This window comes from Erythrolamprus reginae, chromosome 1 (genome assembly GCF_031021105.1).
Source record: "Erythrolamprus reginae isolate rEryReg1 chromosome 1, rEryReg1.hap1, whole genome shotgun sequence".
Classification (NCBI taxonomy): Eukaryota; Metazoa; Chordata; class Lepidosauria; order Squamata; family Dipsadidae; genus Erythrolamprus; species Erythrolamprus reginae.
Window position 1 is genome coordinate 340,883,563 of NC_091950.1, and position 21,990 is coordinate 340,905,552.

The following is a 21,990-nucleotide window of genomic DNA, read 5'->3' on the forward strand; positions in this document are numbered from 1 at the left end:
CCTCGCCCCTTCGCCTGCCTGTGTTCCTAGGAGAAGTGCTGGTGAGGAGTAGAAGGGCTGTCTTGCCTCAATCCCCAGCACTTCTCCTACGAACACAGGGAGGCGAAGGGGCGAGGGGGGGGGAGAGAGAACGGGTGGCTCAGGAAGGGAGCTCGGGAAGGAGCCCACGGTCAGTCGGCGGTGGGCGGGAGGAAAGCGAATGCCTATCTTTGTTGCGCTGCCGCCAGCTGGGGGGGGAGAAGTAGGACCTTCCTAACTCCCCCCCCAGCCAAAAGGAGCGGCGAAGTGACGTGCAGGAATGGAAAGCTGAAACCGGGCGGTTTGGACTTCCCATTCCTCCAAGTCACTTTGCCGTTCCTCTCCTGGCTAAACCGTGTGGCCGGAGACAGACTTTGAGTTTATGGCTGGGGGGGGAGAAGTAGGACCTTCCTAACTCACTCCCCCCCTAGCCAAAATCACAAAGCCAGGCAGCCCCCAGCCGCCAAAGGAGCCTCCTGATTCTCCCCGCCCTTCTGTCCCGCTCATTGCCCGTGTCTGGCAGAAGCTGCTGCCCGAGTGCTCTTGGCCGGTGGGATTCAAAGTGCTGGGGTGGGGGGTGTCCCGACAGCCCCCCCACCCCAGTGTTTCCCCGCCGCTCGCCCATGGCCGGCAGAAGATCGCTCTTGCCCGGCTTCCCCGCGAGGTAGCAGGTCAGCATCCTGGGCGGATGGACGGCGGGCGAGGAGGCGGGGAAGCCTCTTGCAGCAGCTGCCACAGCCACCGGCTTCCGCGCCGCTCGCCCATGGTCGGCAGAAGATCGCTCTTGCCCGGCTTCCCCGTGAGGCAGCAGGTCAACATCCTGGGCGGGCGGGCGGCGGGCGAGGAAGCCTCTTGCAGCAGCTGCCACAGCCGCCGGCTTCCACGCCGCTCGCCCACCGCCCGCCCGCCCAGGATGCTGACCTGCTGCTTCGCAGGGAAGCCGGACAAAAACGATCTTCTGCCGGCCATGGGCGAGCGGCGCAGAAGCCAGTGGCTGTGGCAGCTGCTGCAAGAGGCTTCCCCGCCTCCTCGCCCGCCGCCCGTCTGCCCAGGATGCTGACCTGCTGCCTCGCGGGGAAGCCAGACACAAGCGATCTTCTGCCGGCCATGGGCGAGCGGCGCAGAAGCCGGTGGCTGTGGCAGCTGCTGCAAGAGGCTTCCCCGCCTCCTCGCCCACCGCCCGTCTGCCCAGGATGCTGACCAGCTGCCTCGCGGGGAAGCCGGACACGAGCGATCTTCTGCCGGCCATGGGCGAGCGGCGCAGAAGCCGGTGGCTGTGGCAGCTGCTGCAAGAGGCTTCCCCGCCTCCTCGCCCGCCGCCCGTCCGCCCAGGATGCTGACCTGCTGCCTCGCGGGGAAGCCGGGCAAGAGCGATCTTCTGCCGGCCATGGGCGAGCGGCGGGGATAGCCGGCAGCAGTGGCAGCTGCTGCAAGAGGCTTCCCCGCCTCCTCCCCCGCCGCCCGCCCGCCCAGGATGCTGACCTGCTGCCTCGCCCCACGCCGGCCCGATCCTGCGCCTCCTGCTTCCCCACCCAGCCAAAAATACAAAGGCGGTCTGCCGCCGCCCGGGGAGCAATGGAAAGCTGAAGCCGCCTGCGGTTTCAGCCTCCCTTTGCTCCACACTGCTCCGCCCTGGCTGGGGGGGGAGCAGGAGGACCTTACTGACTCCCTCCCCCCAGCACTTCGCCCAGGACAACAGGCAGGGCCAAGCAGCGTGGGGCAAAGGGAGGCTCAAACCGCCGGCGGCTTCAGCTTCCCATTGCTCCACACCGCTTCCCCTACCTGTCATAGTGCGGCTTCCCAGCGGCCTCCCAAACCCGAACTTTTGCCGAACGGCGTTCGGAAGGCCGCTGGGAAGCCCCGCCGCCCGGCTGTCACCTTTTAAAACAGCCGGGGGGCTTCCCAGCAGCCTCTCAAACGCCGAACCCGGAAGTTCGGGTTTGGCGTTCGTAAGACAAAAAAAGTTCGTAAGAAGAGGCAAAAAATTTCTGAACCCCGGGTTCGTATCTCGGGTTGTTCGTAAGACGAGGGGTTCGTATCTTGAGGTACCACTGTATTTAATTCACACAACATATTGAACTGAAAAATCAGGTATTATATTAACATAATGAGTGAAGTTCCTTATGTATGTTTTGTACTGCACTTCCACAAAATTGCAAGATGCTATAAAATACTTACTTCCAGCATTTTGTAATTACATTAGTTACCGTATTGGAATTTAGCAAACTGTCAGGAAAATCTTATAAGTAAAGATGTGTTGTTCACTTAATTATGATACTCCCTCCCCCCTTGCTTTAGGAGACCACATGCATCACTGGTTTGTACAATTCCTGGTAATCATAAAGTTCAACCATTACTTAAAACTGGAGTAAGTTCTCAATTATTTTAAAATATTATGAATACATATATGACTGTATAACTTTGTTGTGTTTTTATGATGAAATCAAAGGCTCTGAAATGAAAGAAATCAGAAGCACAGGTAGAGTTATGTTTATTTATTATTATGGTTGACAAAGTTCTGCTTTTCTTGTGGGTGACTCAACTGTTAGAGGTGTTGATTTGGGACCACTGCTAGCAGGGACAGGAGGCGGATTACAAATATTGTCAAGGCTGTGAGTAAAGGTAATAACGTTGATGTGGTGGTGCATCTTGGCACAAATGATTTGTCCCAGAGAAATGTTAATGTAGTAAAAAGAGATTTCCAATGCCTAAGCATGGAGCTGGGCAGAATAACTGATTCAGTGACTTTCTCAGAGGTGTTTATTTTTATTTTATTTTATTATTTTATTTTATTTTATTTATTTGTCAAACAAGTATAGTATTATAGTACATATTAACATAACATAACATAACATAAGTAGAATGTAGTAATAGAAAGGATAATAAGACAGTAAGACAGGGACATTAGGCACATAAGTGCACTTATCCACGCCCCTTACAGACCTCTTAGAAAAGGGGAGAGGTCAATTGTAGATAATGTAAGGTTGAAGATTTTGGGGTTGGGGGAAGCAACAACCGAGTCAGGTAATGAGTTCCAGGTGGTGACCACTCTGTTGCTAAAATCGTATTTTCTGCAGTTAAGTTTGGAGCGATTTACATTCAGTTTGTATCTATTACATGCTCTTGTGTTGTTGTTGTTAAAGGTGAAGTAGTCACTGACAGGGAGTACATTATGATGTATGATTTTATGAACAACAGTTAAATCAGTTTGGAGACAACATAGTTGTAAATTTTCTAGATTTAGTATTTGAAGTCTGGAGGAGTAGAGTAATTTGTTACGTGAGGAGGAGTGAAGGATTCTTGTGAAGTATTTCTGGACTCCTTCGATTGTATTAATATCTGATATGCCAAACAGGTGAGCTATATTCTAGAATAGGTCTGACGAATGTTTTGTATGCTCTGGTTAATAAATCAGTGTTTCTAGAGAAGAAGCTACGTAAGATTAGGTTTACAATTCTTAATGTTTTTTTGGCAATGCTGTTACAGTGGGCTCTAGTACTCTAAGGTCTTTGACTGAGTGAGGGTCCTCTGTTAGTTCAGTTTTACCAAGTATGCATTTAGTATTCAGATTCTTTTTACCAATGTGTAGGACGGAGCATTTGTTGGCAGAGATTTGAAGTTGCCAGTTGTTAGATCATTCAGCTCTATTGTCAAGGTCCTTTTGAAGGGTAGAAGTATTGTCAGTAGTATTAAATAGTTTAACATAATCAGCAAAGAGAACACAATTACTTGTCATATTGTCACAGAAATTGTTTATGTAGAGCATAAAGAGAGTAGGTCCTAAAACACTGCCTTGTGGGACACCACTGTTAACTGGAGCAGGATTAGATATGGCATTACCTATTTTCACCACTTGTTGTCTGTTGGACAGGAATGCTGAAATCCAATCATGCAGAGGTCCAGAGATGCCATAGGATTTTAGTTTCAGAAGAAGTTTGTCATGAACTACTGAGTCAAAGGCTCTGCAAAAGTCTATATAGATTGCATCTATTGATTGACCCTGATCAAATTGGGTAGTCCATATGTTTTTACAGTGTAAGAGTTGCAGATTGCAGGATAATGTTTTCCTGAAACCAAATTGTTTGTTGGAAAGTAGGTTATTAGTTTCAAGATGAAGTGTAATGGATTGGTTTATGATGGATTCCATGACTTTGCAAGTGACACAAGTCAGGGAGATTGGTCTGTAGTTTTCAATATTGCTTGGATCACCTTTTTTGAAGATAGGAATGACTGTGGCTAGAGACCAAAGTTTAGGTAGGGAGCTAGTTGTAGAAGATATTTCGAAAATTATGCTTAGAGGTTTAGCCAGGGTTGAGGAGAGCTTTTTTAAGAAGTATGCATATAGTCCGTCTGTTCTGATAGAAAGGGAAGGTTTTAGGTCGTGTAATGATTTTTTAACATTTTCCTCTGTAAATTCAATTTGCATTAGATCATTGAAGTTAATTGAGTTGCGACTAGGAAATGCTGGGCATGAGCCATTGCTGTTAACAAAGACAGAGCTGAAGAAGGTGTTAAAGAGGTTGGCTTTAATTGTTTCATTGTTATACTCTTTATCATTAGGTCCTTTAAGGGGTGGGATGGATCTAGAGTCTTTGAGTTTGTTTACAGAGTTATAGAAGGCACGAGTTGATTTTGTATGTAGGAGGTTTTCTTCTTGATTAATGTGATAATTGGTACATTCAGTCTTTATTTGATGACATAAATTTTTATAGCGCTTTTTAAAGTTTGCAACATGACCTGTTTTATTTTTATGCCAGAGTAATCTTTTTTTGGATTGTAACTTTCTTATTTTTATGGGTAGTTTATTTTTCTTGGTTTTGGTGAATATTAGAGGTACATATAATTTTATGACTCTTTGGATCTCGAGCAAAAATATATTGTAATAGTCATTTACAGTGATATATCCGGAGAATATTGTGGTCCAGTCAAGAGATGAGAGATAAGATTCTATGTTTTTATAGTTGACCTTTTTAAAGTTGAAATTGGTTGTCTTGTTCTTGGAGTTGTTTATTTAAGGAAGTACATTGAGGCAAAAGTCGATTGTGCTGTGGTCGCTGTTGGAAAAGGGTTCTTTTACTTTGAGTCCATAAATTGAGTGTAAACTGTTGCAGAAGATGAGGTCTACGCAGTTGTTGAGTCTGGTGTTGTCTGTAACTAGTTGCACTAGTCCTAGACTAGTGATAGCATTGTAGAGGGTTGAGTGAATGGGTTCAGTTGTGCATTCATTTAGGGACCAGTTAACATATGGTAGATTTAAATCGCCAAGAAATATAAGAGGATGTTGGTAGGAGGTTGCCCACGTTAGTAGCGTGGTTCGCTTGTTCACATGTGAGATGTCGTAGTCAGGGGCTCTGTAAAATAGGAGGAAGCAGAGTGTGGTGACTGAGGTTAGTTCACATATGATAGTTTTTGGAAGGTAAAGATCTTGTTTAATTTGGATTTCCTTTAGGTTGAGTGATTTTTTATAGAAGATTGCAACTCTACTTCCTCTTCATGTTTCGGAAAATGTGGTAGTCATTAATGTAATAATGGAGTTGGGGAGAGATACGTTTAACCATGTTTCGCATATAAATATGATGTCGTATTTGGCAGTTTTTAGTAAGGTATGGAGCTCGGGTATTTTGGTGTAATGTACTGTATTGCGAATTTTATTGATATCAGGTTCATTAGTGGTTTCTAATCCAAATATGATGGCTTTATTATGTTTTTGTTCTCTTTCAAGAGTTTCTTTGATTAGTAGGGATATGTTATTTGGGTGATTGGTGTGTTGATGAGGAGGTGGTTGATGTGGTTGATCATATGGTGGTGGTAGTGGATGATGGGTTATTGGTTGAGGGTTTTGTTGTTGTATTGAAGTGGGATTTAGGTCTATTGAATTTCTTTTTGCCTGTGTTGTGATTTTATTGTCCAAGGATGTGAAGCATGCTTGTATTCTTGCTTCGATATGGGCTTCCATAGATTCAGTGTAATCTTTTTGTGCAGATAAGGTTGAGTCAAGATTGAGAAAATTATTGGACATGATGATCAGTTCCTTAAGTTTGGGTAGACATGTAGGGCAAAAATGAAGGCAGGTGGAAACTTTTTGAAGGAAATTGGTTAAGTTTTTGTTTATTTCCAGGAAGGTGTTATGGGCGTAGTTTAGGCATATCTGGTATTTGTTGTATTCTTCTATACCATTGATGGATTTACTGCATTTGTAACAAATGTTATCTTTGTTAGAGGTATCATCCATTTGAGGGTGTTGGTATGTGAGGGTTTGTGATTTTTTGTTTGGCATGGTTAATGATAGGTATTGTTGTGTTAGAGTGTTAGGAAGATTTAGCTTTTTTTTTTTACAGTTGAGTTAGTATGTCAAGAAGCTTTAACTACGTTTCCCAATTTATTTCTGTTTCTTGGGATGGTTCATGCACAAACAGGGGCAGTGGTCTATTGTTACCCCAGGGAGCCACGTGGACTGTTTCTTTAAATGTTGGCTGACCTCCGGTGTAAGAGAGGGTTGCAGGAAAATCAGGATCAGCAGGAATTTGGAAATCCAGAATGAGTCCTGGCTTGATGGGCTTTCTTTCTTTATTATTATGTTTATTTGTAATTGTATACTTTCTTTGTTCAGTTGGAGAGCGGGTGTTTTCCAGAGTTTTATGCAACCGGCTAGGCTGCTGCTTTGGGATGGCTCTGCTGAGAATTTCCGGTGCTAAAAGCTTCTGAATGTCTCAGCTGGGGAACGGCACTTTCGGAGTCCTTCCACCAACAGCTGGGCTCCTGTCATTGCTGCAGCTGAGTATTTACACTGTGGAATCAGGTGATTTTGAATCGGGCGCTTTCAGAGTCCTTCAGCCACTGGTTGGGCTCCTAACGCTATTGCTAAATCTTAAGGCCAGCTCGGCTGGGAATGAGCCCTTCCATTACTGGCTGGGCTCCTTTCGCTGTTGCCTGGAGCTCGAAACCGGCTGGACTCCTTTCGCTGTTGCTAAAAGCTGGAAGCTTTGAAGTGTTTAACTGGGAGTCAGTTAGAAGCTTTGAGATGGCTCAGCTTGGAGTCGGGCGATTTGAAAGTTACTAGAGGCTTCGGGATGGCTCAGCTGGGGATCGGGCAATGCAGAGTAAAAGACTCTTTTCGCTTTTGCTAAAAGTTAGAAGCTTTGGATGTCTTATCTATAAATCAGGCGAATTAAAAGTTATAAGAGGCTATGCTGCCGCTTCGGATAGATCAGCTGGAGATTGGACAGGCTGGGCTGGATCAGGCTGATGGTGCACGGGCAGATCGCTGGGGTTAATTTGCTGGGGGTGGTGGTCCGGGGGTGCGCTGGTGTTGATTGGGGTTCTAAGGGCAGTAGGGATCAATCACAGTCAGTTGAACCTCCGGAGTCCTGTTACTTTCGACTTTCACGCAGGATCTTTACATATAGATGGTTGATGGCTTTGAAGATACTTTTCTGTCTTGCCTTTGTCTGGTAGGTTTCGGTTGCCTCGTGGTTGAGATTCCTCATGGCTGGACAGTTTCTGTTTGTTGGTTGGTTCTGGATATTATTAAGTCTGTCTAACTAATTGCATTGTAACTCTGGTAACTCTAATACCAGGATTCCAATGTTTTTAATGTTTTTCTTCAAACTTAGATTCCCACTCTCTGTCTAAACATCTGCCTAAATCGCCATCTTGGAGGGGTGTTACCGGTCTGTGGTTCATGAGGATAAAACAACTTGTATCAGAGAGTTTAATGTGTGGTTAAGGCAGTGGTGTAAAGCTGAAGGTTTTGGCTATGTAAGTCATGATGTCAATAGGTGGTATAATAGGGAGTTGTTTAAGAGGGATGGTTTGCATCCATCATACAGAGGTACCCAGGTGCTCGGTGAGGAGTTCAGAACTTTTTTTGGACAGGCATTTAAACTAGGTAAAGGGGACAGAGATGTAAGTGATGTGGATGATTTCTGTCCCCGACCAATGAGCATAAATCAGTTTCTTGAAGCATATGAAAAGGGAGCTGTAAATAAAATAGATGTAGTTGTTGATGACAAGGGGCAAACTAATAATGATAATAATTTTCTTCGGGTAATGTGCACGAATGCTCGAAGCTCGAGCAACAAGCTATTTGAGTTAATGGTCATAATATCTAGAGATAATTTGGGTCTAGTTGCCATAACTGAGACATGGTTTAAGGAGTCTAATGAATGGGAAATATCCATACCAGGATATACATTGTATAGGAAGGATAGAATAGAGAGAAGGGGAGGTGTAGTAGCCATTTATGTTAAGGAAAGTTTAAAAACAACACTAATTCAAAATATGTGTAAAGATCTGCACACTCTCTGGGTTTGCATGCAAACTAAAGAAGGTTCTGTCATTAAATTTGGGGTGATCTATAGGCCTCCAGGGCAATCTGAGGAATATGACAACAAGATGGTGGATGAAATTACCCAAATGGCATGCAAACGTAAGAATATAGTAGAGGCCTTTACAGGAGCAGCTCTGGTGCAGCTGGTTAAGACACCGACTAGAGGGGAGAATATTCTAGATTTAGCTTTTACGAATGGGAACCGGGTTTTAGAGGTTAAGGTGGGAGAAAATTTAGGTTGCAGTGACCATCTATGTTTGTGGTTTAATGTAAAAACTGATTGTGAGCAATTCTATACTGCAACCAAAGTATTGGATTTCAGAAAAACAAATTTTAATGCAATGGGGGAATATTTAAATAATAAATTAAATGGGAGGGATAAAATGGCAGGAGCGAGCACCCAGTGGACTGTATTAAAAAAGGCCATCTTAAAAGCCACTGGACTGTATGTAAGGCAAATAACTAAAGGTAAAAGGAAGAAGAAACCGCTATGGTTTAGCCATGATGTAAGGGCTATAGTCAATGAAAAAAAGGCTGCCTATAGGAGGTATAAAGAGTCTGGAAGTATAGCTGACAGAGAGATGTATAAAATGAGACAGAAGGAGGCAAAACAGATAATATATGCTGCTAAAGCCTCAAAAGAGGAAGAAATTGTCAAATCTGTAAAGAAGGGGGATAAAACCTTCTTCAGATATATTAGTGATAGAAAGAAGAAAAACTGCAGCATCACAAAGCTTAGTACTGGGTATAATACATACATTGATGGGAGTAAGGAGGTCGCTGACCATTTCAATAGCTACTTCTGTTTTCACAAAAGGTACCTTACAATACAATATAGATGGATATAGCATTGCTTCCAGCTGTACGGATTCAGCTCCAGTGATCTTAGAGGCTGATGTCTTAGAAGAACTTGAACGCTTAAAGATAAATAAGGCAATGGGTCCAGATGGCATCCACCCCTGAGTTCTTAAAGAACGCAGATTTGTCATTGCTACCCCACTGACTGATTTGTTTAACCAATCCCTGTTAACAGGAGATGTTCCTGAGGATTGGAGAATGGCCAGTGTTGTGCCTATCCACAAGAAGTGCAGTAGAGAAGAAGCTGGTAACTACAGGCCAGTTAGCTTGACATCAGTTGTAGTTAAAATGATGAAGACTCTACTCAAAAAGAGCATAAATCAGCAACTAAAAAACAATAACTTATTGGACCCATATCAGCATGCCTTTACTGAAGGCAAATCATGTCAGACTAATCTCATTGATTTCTTTGACTATGTCACAAAGGTGTTGGATGAAGGCGGTGCAGTGGATATTGCCTTCAGCAAAGCCTTTGATACAGTTCCACATAAAGAGCTGATAGGGTTAGTGAACTTAATCCCTGCATAGTTCAGTGGATTTGTAGCTGGCTGAAGCGTAAACATCAGAGGGTTGTTGTTAATGGCGAGTATTCTGAGCAGAGCCTGGTTACTAGCGGTGTGCCACAAGGGTCTGTCCTGGGTCCTATTATTTTTAATATGTTTGTGAGTGACATAGCGGAAGGTTTGGTAGGGAAGGGTTGCCTATTTGTCGATGACTCTAAAGTGTACAATATGGTTGGTATTCCTGGAGGTGTCTGTAATATGGTAAATGATGTAGCTTTACTAGATAAATAGTCAGAGCAATGGAAATTGCACGTTAATGTCTCCCAATGTAAAATAATGCACTTGGGGAAAAGGAATCCTCAATCTGAGTATTGTATAGGCAGTTCTATGTTAGCAAAAACTTCAGAAGAGAAGGATTTAGGGGTAGTGATTTTTGACAGTCTCAAAATGGGTGAACAGTGTGGTCGGGCAGTAGGAAAAGCAAGTAGGATGCTTGGCTGCATAGCTAGAGGTATAACAAGCAGGAAGAGGGAGATTGTTATCCCACTATATAGAGCGCTGTTGAGACCACATTTGGAATACTGTGTTCAGTTCTGGAGACCTCACCTACAAAAAGATATTGACAAAATTGAACGGGTCCAAAGACGGGCTTCAAGAATGGTGAAAGGTCTTAAGCATAAAATTTATCAGGAAAGACTTAATGAACGCAATCTGTATAGTCTGGAGGACAGAAGGGAAAGGGGGAACATGAGCGAAACATTTAAATATGTTAAAGGGTGAAATAAGGTTCAGGAGGGAAGTGTTTTTAATAGGAAACTAGACACAAGAACAAGGGGACACAATCTGAGGTTAGTTGGGGGAAAGATCAAAAGCAACATGAGAAAATATTATTTTTCTGAAAGAGTAGTAGATGCTTGGAACAAACTTCCAGCAGATGTGGTTGGTAAATCCACAGTAACTGAATTTAAACATGCCTAAGATAAACATAGATCCATCCTAAGATAAAATACAGGAAATGGTATAAGGGCAGACTAGATGGACCTTGAGGTCTTTTTCTGCCGTCAGTCTTCTATGTTTCTATGCTTTCCTGAAATATAAATGGCTATTGTTTGGTGACAAAGATAGTTGAATCTCTTATTAAAAACATTCTGCTTTATTGAGAAAAAGCAGGCAGCAGTTGGTTATAGAGTGTCACCCTTTCAGTGCTACAGAATTGGCAGCTTCGTGAAACATTTTGGATAACTCTCACACTATGAAAAAAAGAAATAATTCATATTTTTCCTTTTATAGGCAGTGCCTGAAGAGGAACGCTACTTACATATCAGGGCAGATATGAGTTGTTTCTTATGGTATATTTATCAAGATGAATACAGGTAAAATATATATTTGCACTTCTTTCTATTTATATATCTTCAACTATGGCTGCTATTTTTGAATCTAGAGTTCTGCGACCATGTTTCTTACCCAACAGCAATTATTCTGACATCAACAGACTGCTTAAGGATCAATCATTTCAAGATAATATACTTAATGCTTTTTCTTTGCAGCCTAAATCATATTTATGTTCATAAATGTTATATACCAGTAGTAGTATTTATGAATAGGACTATAAATTTGGTATTTAAGACTAAATGAAAGCACCAAAATAAATATTTTAATAATGATCCATGGCATTAGGCTAGAAACCAGGAATTGAGTTTCCATCTTGGGCACAAGGCCAACTAGGTGGTTGGGCCAGTCACTTCTCTCCTATCCTCAATGGCAAACCACTTACGAAAAATCGTGCCAAGAAAATCACAATTCTTGGCAATCTCCAAGAATCAGACAAGATTGAATAGAAACAAAATATGTAAATGGGATGAGTGAGAATATAAAATTTGATATTTAGGACTAAATGAAACCATTGAAAGAAAACTTAACCATTCCCATAATGATCCAATATACAAACTAGTTGTTACTTTTAATTATATTTTAATTGAATATTTCTTTCTTTAAAAAAAAAAATACTGTATTGATTGAATTTTGTGTCCTCAAGCTTTCACGGAGGGTTTATAAACTCTCCTCTTCTCTGTTTGCTCTCCATGTATCTTGCAGCTTTCAGGGAATGTTTATAAACTCTCCTCTTCCCCATTTTCTCTCCATGTGTCCTCAAGCTTTCAGGGAGGATTTATAATCTCTCCTCTTCACCGTTTGCTCTCTATGTGTCCTAAAGCTTTCACAGAAGGTTTATAATCTCTCCTCTTCATCGTTTGCTCTCCACGTGTCCTCAACCTTTCACGGAGGGTTTATAAGCTCTCCTCTTCCCTGTTTGCTCTCCATGTGTCCCTCAATCTTTCACAGAGGGTTTATAATCTCTCCTCTTCACCGTTTGCTCTCCATGTGTCCTCAAGCTTTTACGGAGTGTTTATAATCTTTCTTCTTCACCGTTTGCTCTCTATGTGTCCTCAACCTTTCACAGAGGGTTTATAAGCTCTCCCCTTCCCCATTTGCTCTCCATGTGTCCTCAAGCTTTCAGGGAAGGTTTATAAGCTCTCCTCTTCTTCACTGTTTGCTCTCTACGTGTCCTCAAGCTTTCAGGGAAGGTTTATAAGCTCTCCTCTTCTTCACTGTTTGCTCTCTACGTGTCCTCCAGCTTTCACGGAGAATGGGGAAGAGGAAACCTTAGAAACCCTCTGTGAAAGTTGGATGACACATAGAGAGCAAATGGGGAAGAGGACAGCTTAGAAGCCGTCCATTAAAACTGGAGGACATATAGAGAGCAAATGGGAAGAGGAAAGCTTCCTTCACTTCCTTCGCTGCTCTGGCTCGATGGTAGGCTGGGGTTAAAGGAGCCTTAACCCCGTTAAGGCAGGATTAGGGCTAAAGCCAGCCCAGCTTTGGCTCTTAAGCCCCAGCAGAGGTTGGCAATGCTACGATTTCGCTGGGGCTTCCCTTGCTGGGAAACCCCACCTCCGGACTTCCATTGCCAGCCGAAGTGCCCATTTTCGCACTGGTGGGATTCCCCTGCTGGGATTCCCCTGCAGCATCGCAAAATCTGGAGGTGGGGTTTCCCATGGAGAGGAGCCTCAGAGGAATCCTACCAGCGCAAAAACTGGCGCTTTGGCTGGCAAAAGGGGTGAATTTTGGGCTTGCGCGCATTAATCACTTTTCCATTGATTCCTATGGGAAACATTGTTTCATCTTATGAACTTTTCACCTTACGACCCTCGTCCTGGAACCAATTAGGTTCGTTAGACAAGGTATCACTGTACTGTATTTGGTTTCTCTCTGCTTACTATAGTTTCTCTTCTGTTGGTAGGATAGTTGGTTTCTATGTTGGTAGTTCCATTTATCACTGGTTAAACAAGCCAGTCATTGTCTCTTGATATCTTGTCCCTATATTGCTTGGCATGGTTGTTGTCTCAATCACTCTGACTTCAGCTATTGCTTCAGTACTCAACCACAGTTCCTCTTCATGGAGCTTTAATTTCTTTCCAAAGTCTTGATGCTTTGGTAGTCCCCTTCAGTGAATTCTGCAATCATCTGTTTGTCCTTTTCTATAATAAATGTTCAGCTACCAATTTCAAAGCTTTAACTGTTTCATGAACCGCCTTTCCAAATAACCGTAAATGAACTTATTGTAGAACACCTGAAAATACTACAAAAATAATTTTAAGAGTAGCAAATTCAACAAACATTTAAATTAAATACATTTTCAAAATATGAACTTTAAACTCTTCTTAGATACTTGCATTGGAAATTTATGAAATAAAATTCATATATAGAAACACACATACACTCACACAAAACACACACACACAGATGCCCAATTAGAATTTTTGTACCACTTAGGAAACACTTCAATAGTGTATAATTTTTTAAATACTTAATTATCTTTGCTTTTAGAAAGAAATTCAACAATACCATATTGTATGCTTTACATTATTTATAAAATTCTGTTGGATAGTAAAAAGCATTTGTAGATTAAAAACAACACACACTTTTATATACCCTTCAATACATTGATTTCTCTTGCCTCCCTTATTATGAATACAGCTCATGCAGGCCAAGTCGATTGGTATTCATTTATTAGTCTATGCTGTCAATTTTTCTGCAGATGGCAAGAGCATCAAAATATTCACAATTGTTTTCAGATCAATATTTTATTTATTTTCTAAATATTGCAGTCTAGTTATTATCAATGCTTTTGAGCTTTTAAAATATATTTTATTAAGAATTTTAATTATAGTAATAAAAATTAATAGAAGCTAAACTTAGAAAAAGAGCAAAGAATAACAAGAACTGCAGGAAAAGAGGAAAAAAGGAAAGAAAGAACAAATCAAAGAAAAAGAAAAGAAATATATAAAGAAATAACTGGTTGGCCCCCACCTCCACCGCTTCCCTCACTGCTCCATTCACATGTGCTGCCAACGTTGCTGCCCAGCCCTGGAGCCAAAGGGCCACTAGGGGCGCCAGCCACTTTCTTCTCCCACCGCCGAGATGAATAGAAGAGAAAGAAAAAAAGAAAGGGAGCTAGCGATAAGAAAGGAAGAAAGAAAAGAAGTAAAGAAGAAATGGAAAGGAGAGGAGGGGAAAGAAGAGGAAAGAGAAAGAAAGGAAAGAAAGGAAAGAAAGGAAAGAAAAGAAGGAGGCTGAGCCAAGCGCGGCTGACTGGGCTGGTGGCCACACGTTCCAATGGGGAGTCCCAGTGTTGGACAAGCAGTTGCAGGAGTTGGAGAGTTAGGCCCGCCCCTCCCCCCTGCGACGTCCCCACATGCCTGACCACCTCTCGCCTGCAGGAGGCTGTGATGCCGGACTCAATGGACCCGCAAGCAGCAGCTGCAGAAGCTGAGCCCGCAAAGTCCCCCGAGTGCACCTTGACCCTCCGTGCAATGGAACAGATCCTCCACCTCGAGAAGTGGCCAGACTGCTCCCTGGCTGAAGGCTTCAGCTGAAGAGCTGCTTCTACCCATTGCCCAAGTGGGACCTGAAGCAGGACGCCCACATCGACCCCTGCCTGAGCCCTGCGCCTGTCTGAAAAATCGTCTCAGGGCATTGAGCCTGCCGTCTGCTCCAGACTGTCACAAGAGGAGGAGGCCGCTTCCCAGGGTGAAGAGGAAAGAGAAAGAAAGGAAAAGAAGAAAAGGAAGAAAAGGAAAGGAAGGAAAGAAGTGGAGGAGAGGCGAGGAAAGAAGAGGAAAGAGAAGGAGAAGAAAGAAGGAAAGAGAATGAAAGGAAAGGAAGAAGAGAGATTTGTGGAGGTTTTTCATTTTGTTTTGGTGGAGGGAAGAGAATAGGAGGGAGACCTCCCAATACCCTTACGACCTTAGCTCTGCCCTAGACTTCAGGGACATCTTCCTTCTCATGCACACACCCAGCCTCTCACCTTTTTTTCTTAAATGGCACCTTGGCATTGGGTCCACCTCACCTGCATCGTGGCACAAAACCATGAAGTTGAGAAGACTAGGGATGCTTTTTGAGCGGGATTGCACACAAGTACCTTGGGAGAGGAGATGTGTGTGAGAAAGGATCCTCCGGCACCACCAACTGCCTGTTCTCCTAGGGGCACATCAGGGAGCTTGGCTGACTTCATTTTTGCAGAGGCAAGCTCAGCCCCCAGACTCATTAAGAATGGGATCTTAGTTCTGTGGTGGGCGGTCTCCTAATGTGTGTGTATGTATATGTAGGGGAGGAGTATGAGAGAAAAAGGGAGGGAGGAGAGAGGAGTGTGTGTGTATGCGCATGCACTTGCTCAGGTGATATTGGGAGATTTTAAAACCTTTGGTGTGAAGCTTCTAATCCAGCACAGAGCCATCCCCTTTACCTCCTTTGCCCCCAGGGGCCTACCTCCTTCCCCTCAGCTAGCCTATGCATTCTTGTTCCCCTGGCAATGGCCAGGAGCTGCCGAAACGAGAGAGAACAAGGGGCAGGGCCATCGCCCGCTTGATGGAGCCTGACAACCCTCCTCCGGCGCTTTGCCTCCCTCTGGGCCAGAGGGGTGGAGAGGCAGATTCTGCCGGCCGGCTATTCAGGATCCCGGCTGGCAGCTTCAAGCAGAAAGTGGGCGGGAGGGGGAGTCTTGCAGCCATCGCCCGCTTGAAGCTGCCCGCCAGGATCCTCAGAAGCCGGCCCAGCAGAACCTGCCTCCCTAACCCTCTGTCCCAGCGGGAGGTGAAACGCTGGGGGGAGGCAGTGATGGGCTATGAGCCAGAACATTAAATTGTGCTCGCTGCTGCGGCTTGTAAGTTCTTGCAGCAGAATCTGCCTCCCCACCCCTCTGGCCTGGTGGGAGGCAAAGCGCTGGGGGGGGAGGTGTCAGGCTCCATCAAGCGGGCGATGGCCGGGAGCCGCTGAAATGAGAGAGAACTAGGGGCAGGCATTTTCGGTGGTTCCCAGCTATCGCTGGTTAGATGGAGCCTAACCCCCCCCCTCCTCCAGCGCTATGCCTCCCGCTGGGCAAGACGGCTCAAGAGGCAGGTTCTGCCACAAGAACCTACGAGCCGCGGCAGCTAGGGCAATTTAACGTTCCGGCTCGTAGCCCATCGCTGCCTCCCCCCAAGCGCTTCACCTCCTGCCAGGCCAGAGGGGTTCGGGTTCAGGTTCAGGTTCAGCGAACCTACACAAACTCCGACAGCAAGTTCGTTTGAACCCGCTGAACCCGAACTTTGTCGGGTTCGCCCAACACTACTTATAAACCCTCGCTACTAGTGGTCAAAATAGTGATCAAAATAGGAAGCACCATATCCACCCCCGTCCCTGTTAAAAGCGGTGATCCCCAAAGTAGTGTACTGGGAACAACGCTCTTCATTCTCTACATCAATGACCTTTGCGACTACATCACAAGCAACTGTGTCCTCTTTGCCGACAATGTAAAACTCTTCAATACCACCGATAACACAACTACTCTCCAAAAAGACCTGGACTCTGTTTCTGAGTGGTCTAACACATGGCAACTCCAAATCTCAACCAGTAAATGCTCTGTCCTACACATTGGGAAAAATAATCTGAACTCCAAATACGAACTGAATAATCAAATTAACAATTTTTTTTAAAAAAATTGTTCCCAATTGTTAAGTGTGTTTTCCTGACTGTTTGTACCTTGAATGAATAGAAATAAGTTATTCTTCTCTGTAAACTTTGCTTTTGTGGTCAGCACAATGATATTTTGAAATTGATCTATTTTTAAGGATATTCGCAATATTTCAAGATACTTAAGAAGCTTCTGGAATTGTGAGAACTATCAAGAAGTTTCTAGAACTGTCCAGAGTTATCTAGAACTTTCTGAGACTGTATAGAATTGAAGGTAGCTGCATAACTACAGTTATATAGGGCCACTATAGCCCTTCCTGAGAGACAGAGAGACAGGATCTAATTGATTGGGATTGCCTAGTAAGTGGGCAATGGCCATCACAGACAAAGGGGAATTGACCTAGACAGACCGTTGTGAATTCAATATCTATTCAGATTCTGATAACGACAGTATTCACACTTCACCCCACACCCATTACAGGAGGAGCTTAGGAATGTAATTGTATATATTGTGTGTTACTCTGGTACCGGGTGATCAGTCTTGCTCTGCTGAATCCTCAGTACACTCTTGTACTTTAATACTGCATGGAATAAAGACAATTTTTATCAAGTATGGAGAGACATCCTTTTTCCTTACAGTACACCAGCGTTTCCCAACCGGTGTGCTGCGGCACAGTAGTGTGCCGCGAGACACGGTCAGGTGTGCCGCAGGAAGCTCCAGGTGGGCGGGGCACTGCCAGTGCCGGACCGCCAGTGCCTCCGACCTGGAGGCAGCTATCCCCCGGCTACTGCCCGATGCAGCTGTTTCCGGCTGGGCCCCAAAGAAGGAAGGCGGGAAAAAGGAGGCAGGGGCGGGGAGGTCCGGCAGTAGGAGTAAAGGGAGCCGCGGCCGCCCCTGCCTCCCCACGGTGCCTCTGGCCAAACGCGCCCCTGGCTTCTCTGCCCTGCCCCATTGCCCGTCCGATCCGCCCACTCTCCTCCTCCTCCTCCGCCGCCGCCTCCTGTATTGGGGCGTGATCCGCCCCCTCTCCTTCGCTGCCGGAGAGAGAATGGAGGGCGCCGTTGTCTTCGCCTCCGCCCGCCGGCTCCCCTCGCCCTCCCAGACGTCCCCAGCGCCCGGCCGCGCGCCGCCTCCCGTTAGCCCGGCCGACCTTTCCCTGCTGCCGTTTTCATGGCGCTCACTCGCTTCTCCGGTCAGCAAAGCCATCTGCCCAGGAAAGCGCCGCGCCGCGCTTGCTGGCCGGAAAAGCGAGCGATCCGGGAGTCCGGGACTGTGTGGCTTTGCGCCATGAAGACAAAACGGCAGCAGGGAAAGGTCAGCCGGGCTAACGGGAGGCGGCGCGTGGCCGGGCGCTGGGAACGTCTGGGAGGGCGAGGAGGCTGATGGCTGCTGTTGCCTCTTAGCTGCAGAGCCGGCGGGCGGAGGCGAAGACAACGGCGCCCTCCATTCTCTCTCCAGCTCTCTCTCTCTCTTTCTTTTTCTCTCTGTTGCCGGCATGGTGAACGAGAGAGAAAGAGAGAGAGAGAAAAAGGAGGGGAGAGAGAATGAGAGAAAGAGAGAAAGAGAAAGAGAGGGAAAGAAAGCAAGAGAGAGAAAGAGAGGGGGAAGGAGGGAGAGGGAAAGACATGGAGGGAGGGAAGGAGGGAGAGAGAAAGAGCAAAAAAGAGGAAGAAAGAAAGAGGGATGGAGAGAGAGAAAGAAGGGAAGGAAGAGAGAGAAAGAGGGAGGGAGAAATAGAGTGAAATGGAGGAAGAGATTTTTTATGTCCAAACTTTTCTTTAGCCCCGCCCCCGCCCCCCCTTCAGTGTTCCCCAGAATTTTGAAAATATGAATAATGTGCCGCGGCTCAAAAAAGGTTGGGAAACACTGCAGTACACAGCAACTTAGTCAAGTTAGATGGCATCAAGAGGTTGCATACATCCAGCAGACGCATTTTGCTATGTATGTGGCCAGTTTATAAAGACAAGAGTGAAAAAGTACTCTCAGAGTAGTAATACAAAAAGTAAAAACAGACTTAGAAAAATGGGCAAAACGTCAACTTCTTGGCAAAATTGCCTTAATAAAGATGAATGTTATTATATTATTATATTTGTTTCAAATGGCCGCTATTAAATTAAACAAAAACTTTTTTGATACCCTAGACAAAATAATTCACAGATTCATTTGGGCCAAAAAGAAAGCTAGAATTAAATTAAGATACCTACAGGATCACAGGACAAGAGGAGGGATGGGGTTACCAAACTGGAGATTATATCAACAGGCCGAAGCCATGACCTGGATTAAGGACTGGATAATCCTCTGAGACAGAAGATTATTGACAATAGTGGGCTTTAATTGGGAATTTGGATAGCATTCCTATTTGTTTGGTGTGAAAAATAAATCATACACCTTTTTAAAACAACACTACATAAGGAAGAATGTAAGCAATTTTTAATTTGTTTTAGACATAAGCAATTGGAATATAACATTTAAAAGCTGGGAACAAAATTTGTATTACATAGTGTATCACAGATAACTCCCACTCAGTTGAAGACCTTGGTGTACTAATAACAAAAGACTTAAGTGCCAAAGCCCATTGCAACAACATAGCCAAGAAGGCTTCAAGAGTTGTAAACCTAATCCTACGTAGCTTCTGCTCTGACAATCTCTCACTATTTATCAGAGCTTACAAAACTTTCGCCAGACCCATCCTCAAATATAGCTCATCTGTTTGGAATCCATATCGCATCTCAGACATTAACACTCTTGAAAATGTTCAAAGATACTTCACCAGAAGAGCTCTTCACTCCTCCACTCAAAACAGAATACCCTACGTGACTAGACTTTCAATCCTGGTCCTGCCTGTTGGTGACTACTTCAGCTTCAACCACAACAACACAAGAGTACACAACAGATTTAAATGTAATATTAACCGCTCCAAACCTGACTGTAAAAAACACGACTTCAGTAACAGAGTTGTCGAAGCGTGGAACTCATTACCGGACTCCATAGTATCATCCCCAAACCCCCAACACTTTACCCTTAGATTGTCCATGGTTGACCTCTCCAGATTCCTAAGAGGTCAGTAACGGGCATGCATAAGTGCACTAGAGTGCCTTCCGTCCCCTGTCCTATTGCTCTCCTATGTTTCCTATACCTTTCTTCTATTCCTATATCTCTTCTTCTATTCTTTCATTGATATATTTTATTTCTATATTTTCTCTTCTATTCTTTCTTAGGTACATTTTACTATGAGTATATCCTCTATAACCTTCATTATGTATTTTACTATGTGTAGACCCACTAAAACCCTCATTGTGTAATGGACAACATCAATAAAATAAAATTAAAAATTAAAAAATAAAATCTGTATGATATTCTTGCAGCAATTAACTAGTTGATCCATTGTTTCTTTAGCTTTCTGTCAGAGGGAGTATTTACTATCTGTAGCTAGGTTTATTTTATTCTCACTTTGTATGCCATTGTTCTTAAGGCTTGACCTTTACAGTCTTCTGTCTCTTTCTTCAATATTTCTGTTCTTAGCCACTGTCAGGTCTTGATATTATCTGCCTTACCTGTTTATTTGTTTATTAATGGCCATGTAATATCTTATCTTCCCATTCCACTTTTTGTTCTTCATTTGATCCTTCTTGTAAGCCATTTTGGTATTCAGTAAGCCTTCCTAGTATTCTAGCGTCAGTGCATCGCCAGATATTCTTCCAAAGCCCATTTTTCTTCTCCAATCATCTAATATACAGTGATACCTTGTCTTACGAATTTAATTGGTTCCGGGACGAGGTTCGTAAGGTGAAAAGTTCGTAAGATGAAACAAAATCGCAGCATCACAAAAACACCGAAGTCCTCAAAACCCCACCTCCGAACTTCGGTGTTTTTGCGATGCTGCGATTTCGCTGAGGCTTCCCTCGCTTGGAAACCCCACCTTCAGACTTCCGTTGCCAGTGAAATGCCCGTTTTTGCGATGCTGGGATTCCCCTGCAACATTACAAAAACACGGAAGTCCGGAGGTAGGGTTTCCCATGGAGGGGAGCCTTTGCCTGGCAACGGAAGTCCAGAGGTGGGGTATCCCAGCAGGGGCGGCGGGTTCGTAAGGTGAAAATAGTTCGGAAGAAGAGGCAAAAAAATCTTAAACCCCGGGTTAGTATCTTGAAAATACTGGTGGGTGGGTGTGGAGTGCTGGCTCAGCAGCTGTAAGTTGTGTTGAAACTTCCTGGTGAGTCAGTGGGGTAACACCTGGGGTCATTGATGTAATTAATGTACAGTGGAACCTCGATATACGAGCAGCTCTACTTACGAGCTACTCGAGATAAGAGCTGGGAGGGGAGCGACATTTTTGTTCGCCTCCCAAGCTCACATTCGGGATACGAGCGCCAAGGAGCTGTCTCCTGAAGCCGAAAGCTAACTTCCGCGTTCGGCTTCAGGAGACAGCTCCTTGGCGCTCGTATCCCGCGTGTTTTAAAACGTGGCAGCCGGCCTGGGGGGCTCGGGGGCTTCCCCCCAAGCCCCTCAGGCCGGCTGTGACGTTTTAAAACACGTGCGCCGCTTTGCAGCTGTCTTCTGAAGCCGAACGCGGAAGTTAGCGTTCCGGCTTCAGAAGACAGTTGCAAAGCGGCGCGCGTGTTTTAAAACGTCACAGCCGGCCTGGGGGGCTCGGCTGCCAGGCCGGCTGCCATGTTTTAAAACACGCGCGCCGCTTCGCAGCTGTCTCTGAACGCTAACTTCCGCGTTCGGCGGCAGTGGGTTTTTTTGTTGTTGCACGGATTAATTGACTTTACATTGTTTCCTATGGGAAACAATGTTTCGTCATACGAGCGTTCTGACTTACGAGCCTCCTTCCGGAACCAATTAGTCTCGTAAGTCGGGGTTCTACTGTATGCTGATTAGTTGATGTTTGTGGATTGGAGGTGATATCCTGAGTAGTTGGAGCTTGCAGACTACTTAGCTGTTTTGTAATCTGTGTCACCCTTGACACAAATGAGAGATAAATGAAACTCTGTTGCTATGTGCCTGAAGTGCAGTCACATGATGGCGGGGGGGGGCAACCATAAGAATTTCTGATATGGGTTGTAAGCAGGGGTGGGCCACTGCCCGGATAGGGGATGGAACACAGTGGGGTAGCAAAAATTCAGAGCACTGAATCGCACTGAAAGATGTTGAAAGAAAATGCAGAGTGTCCTGCATAAGCCACGCCCCCAGTGTGGTAGTAAAATTTTTGATAGCCCTTCACTGTCGTAAGTCACCTTTTTCAGCTAAATAATAACTTTAAACAATCACTA

At 44.7% G+C, this 21,990-nt stretch overlaps 1 protein-coding gene across 1 annotated transcript in view; it reads left to right on the plus strand.

The window, feature by feature from the left end:
• LOC139157370 (cation channel sperm-associated auxiliary subunit epsilon-like) overlaps window positions 1–21,990 on the plus strand; it is a 144,080-nt gene that overhangs the window by 13,931 nt on the left and 108,159 nt on the right. The window contains exon 2 of the mRNA XM_070734069.1: window positions 10,999–11,081. Within this exon, the coding sequence (XP_070590170.1) occupies window positions 11,041–11,081 (41 nt within the window). The 5' untranslated portion in view covers window positions 10,999–11,040. The remainder of the gene's footprint in view (window positions 1–10,998; window positions 11,082–21,990) is intronic.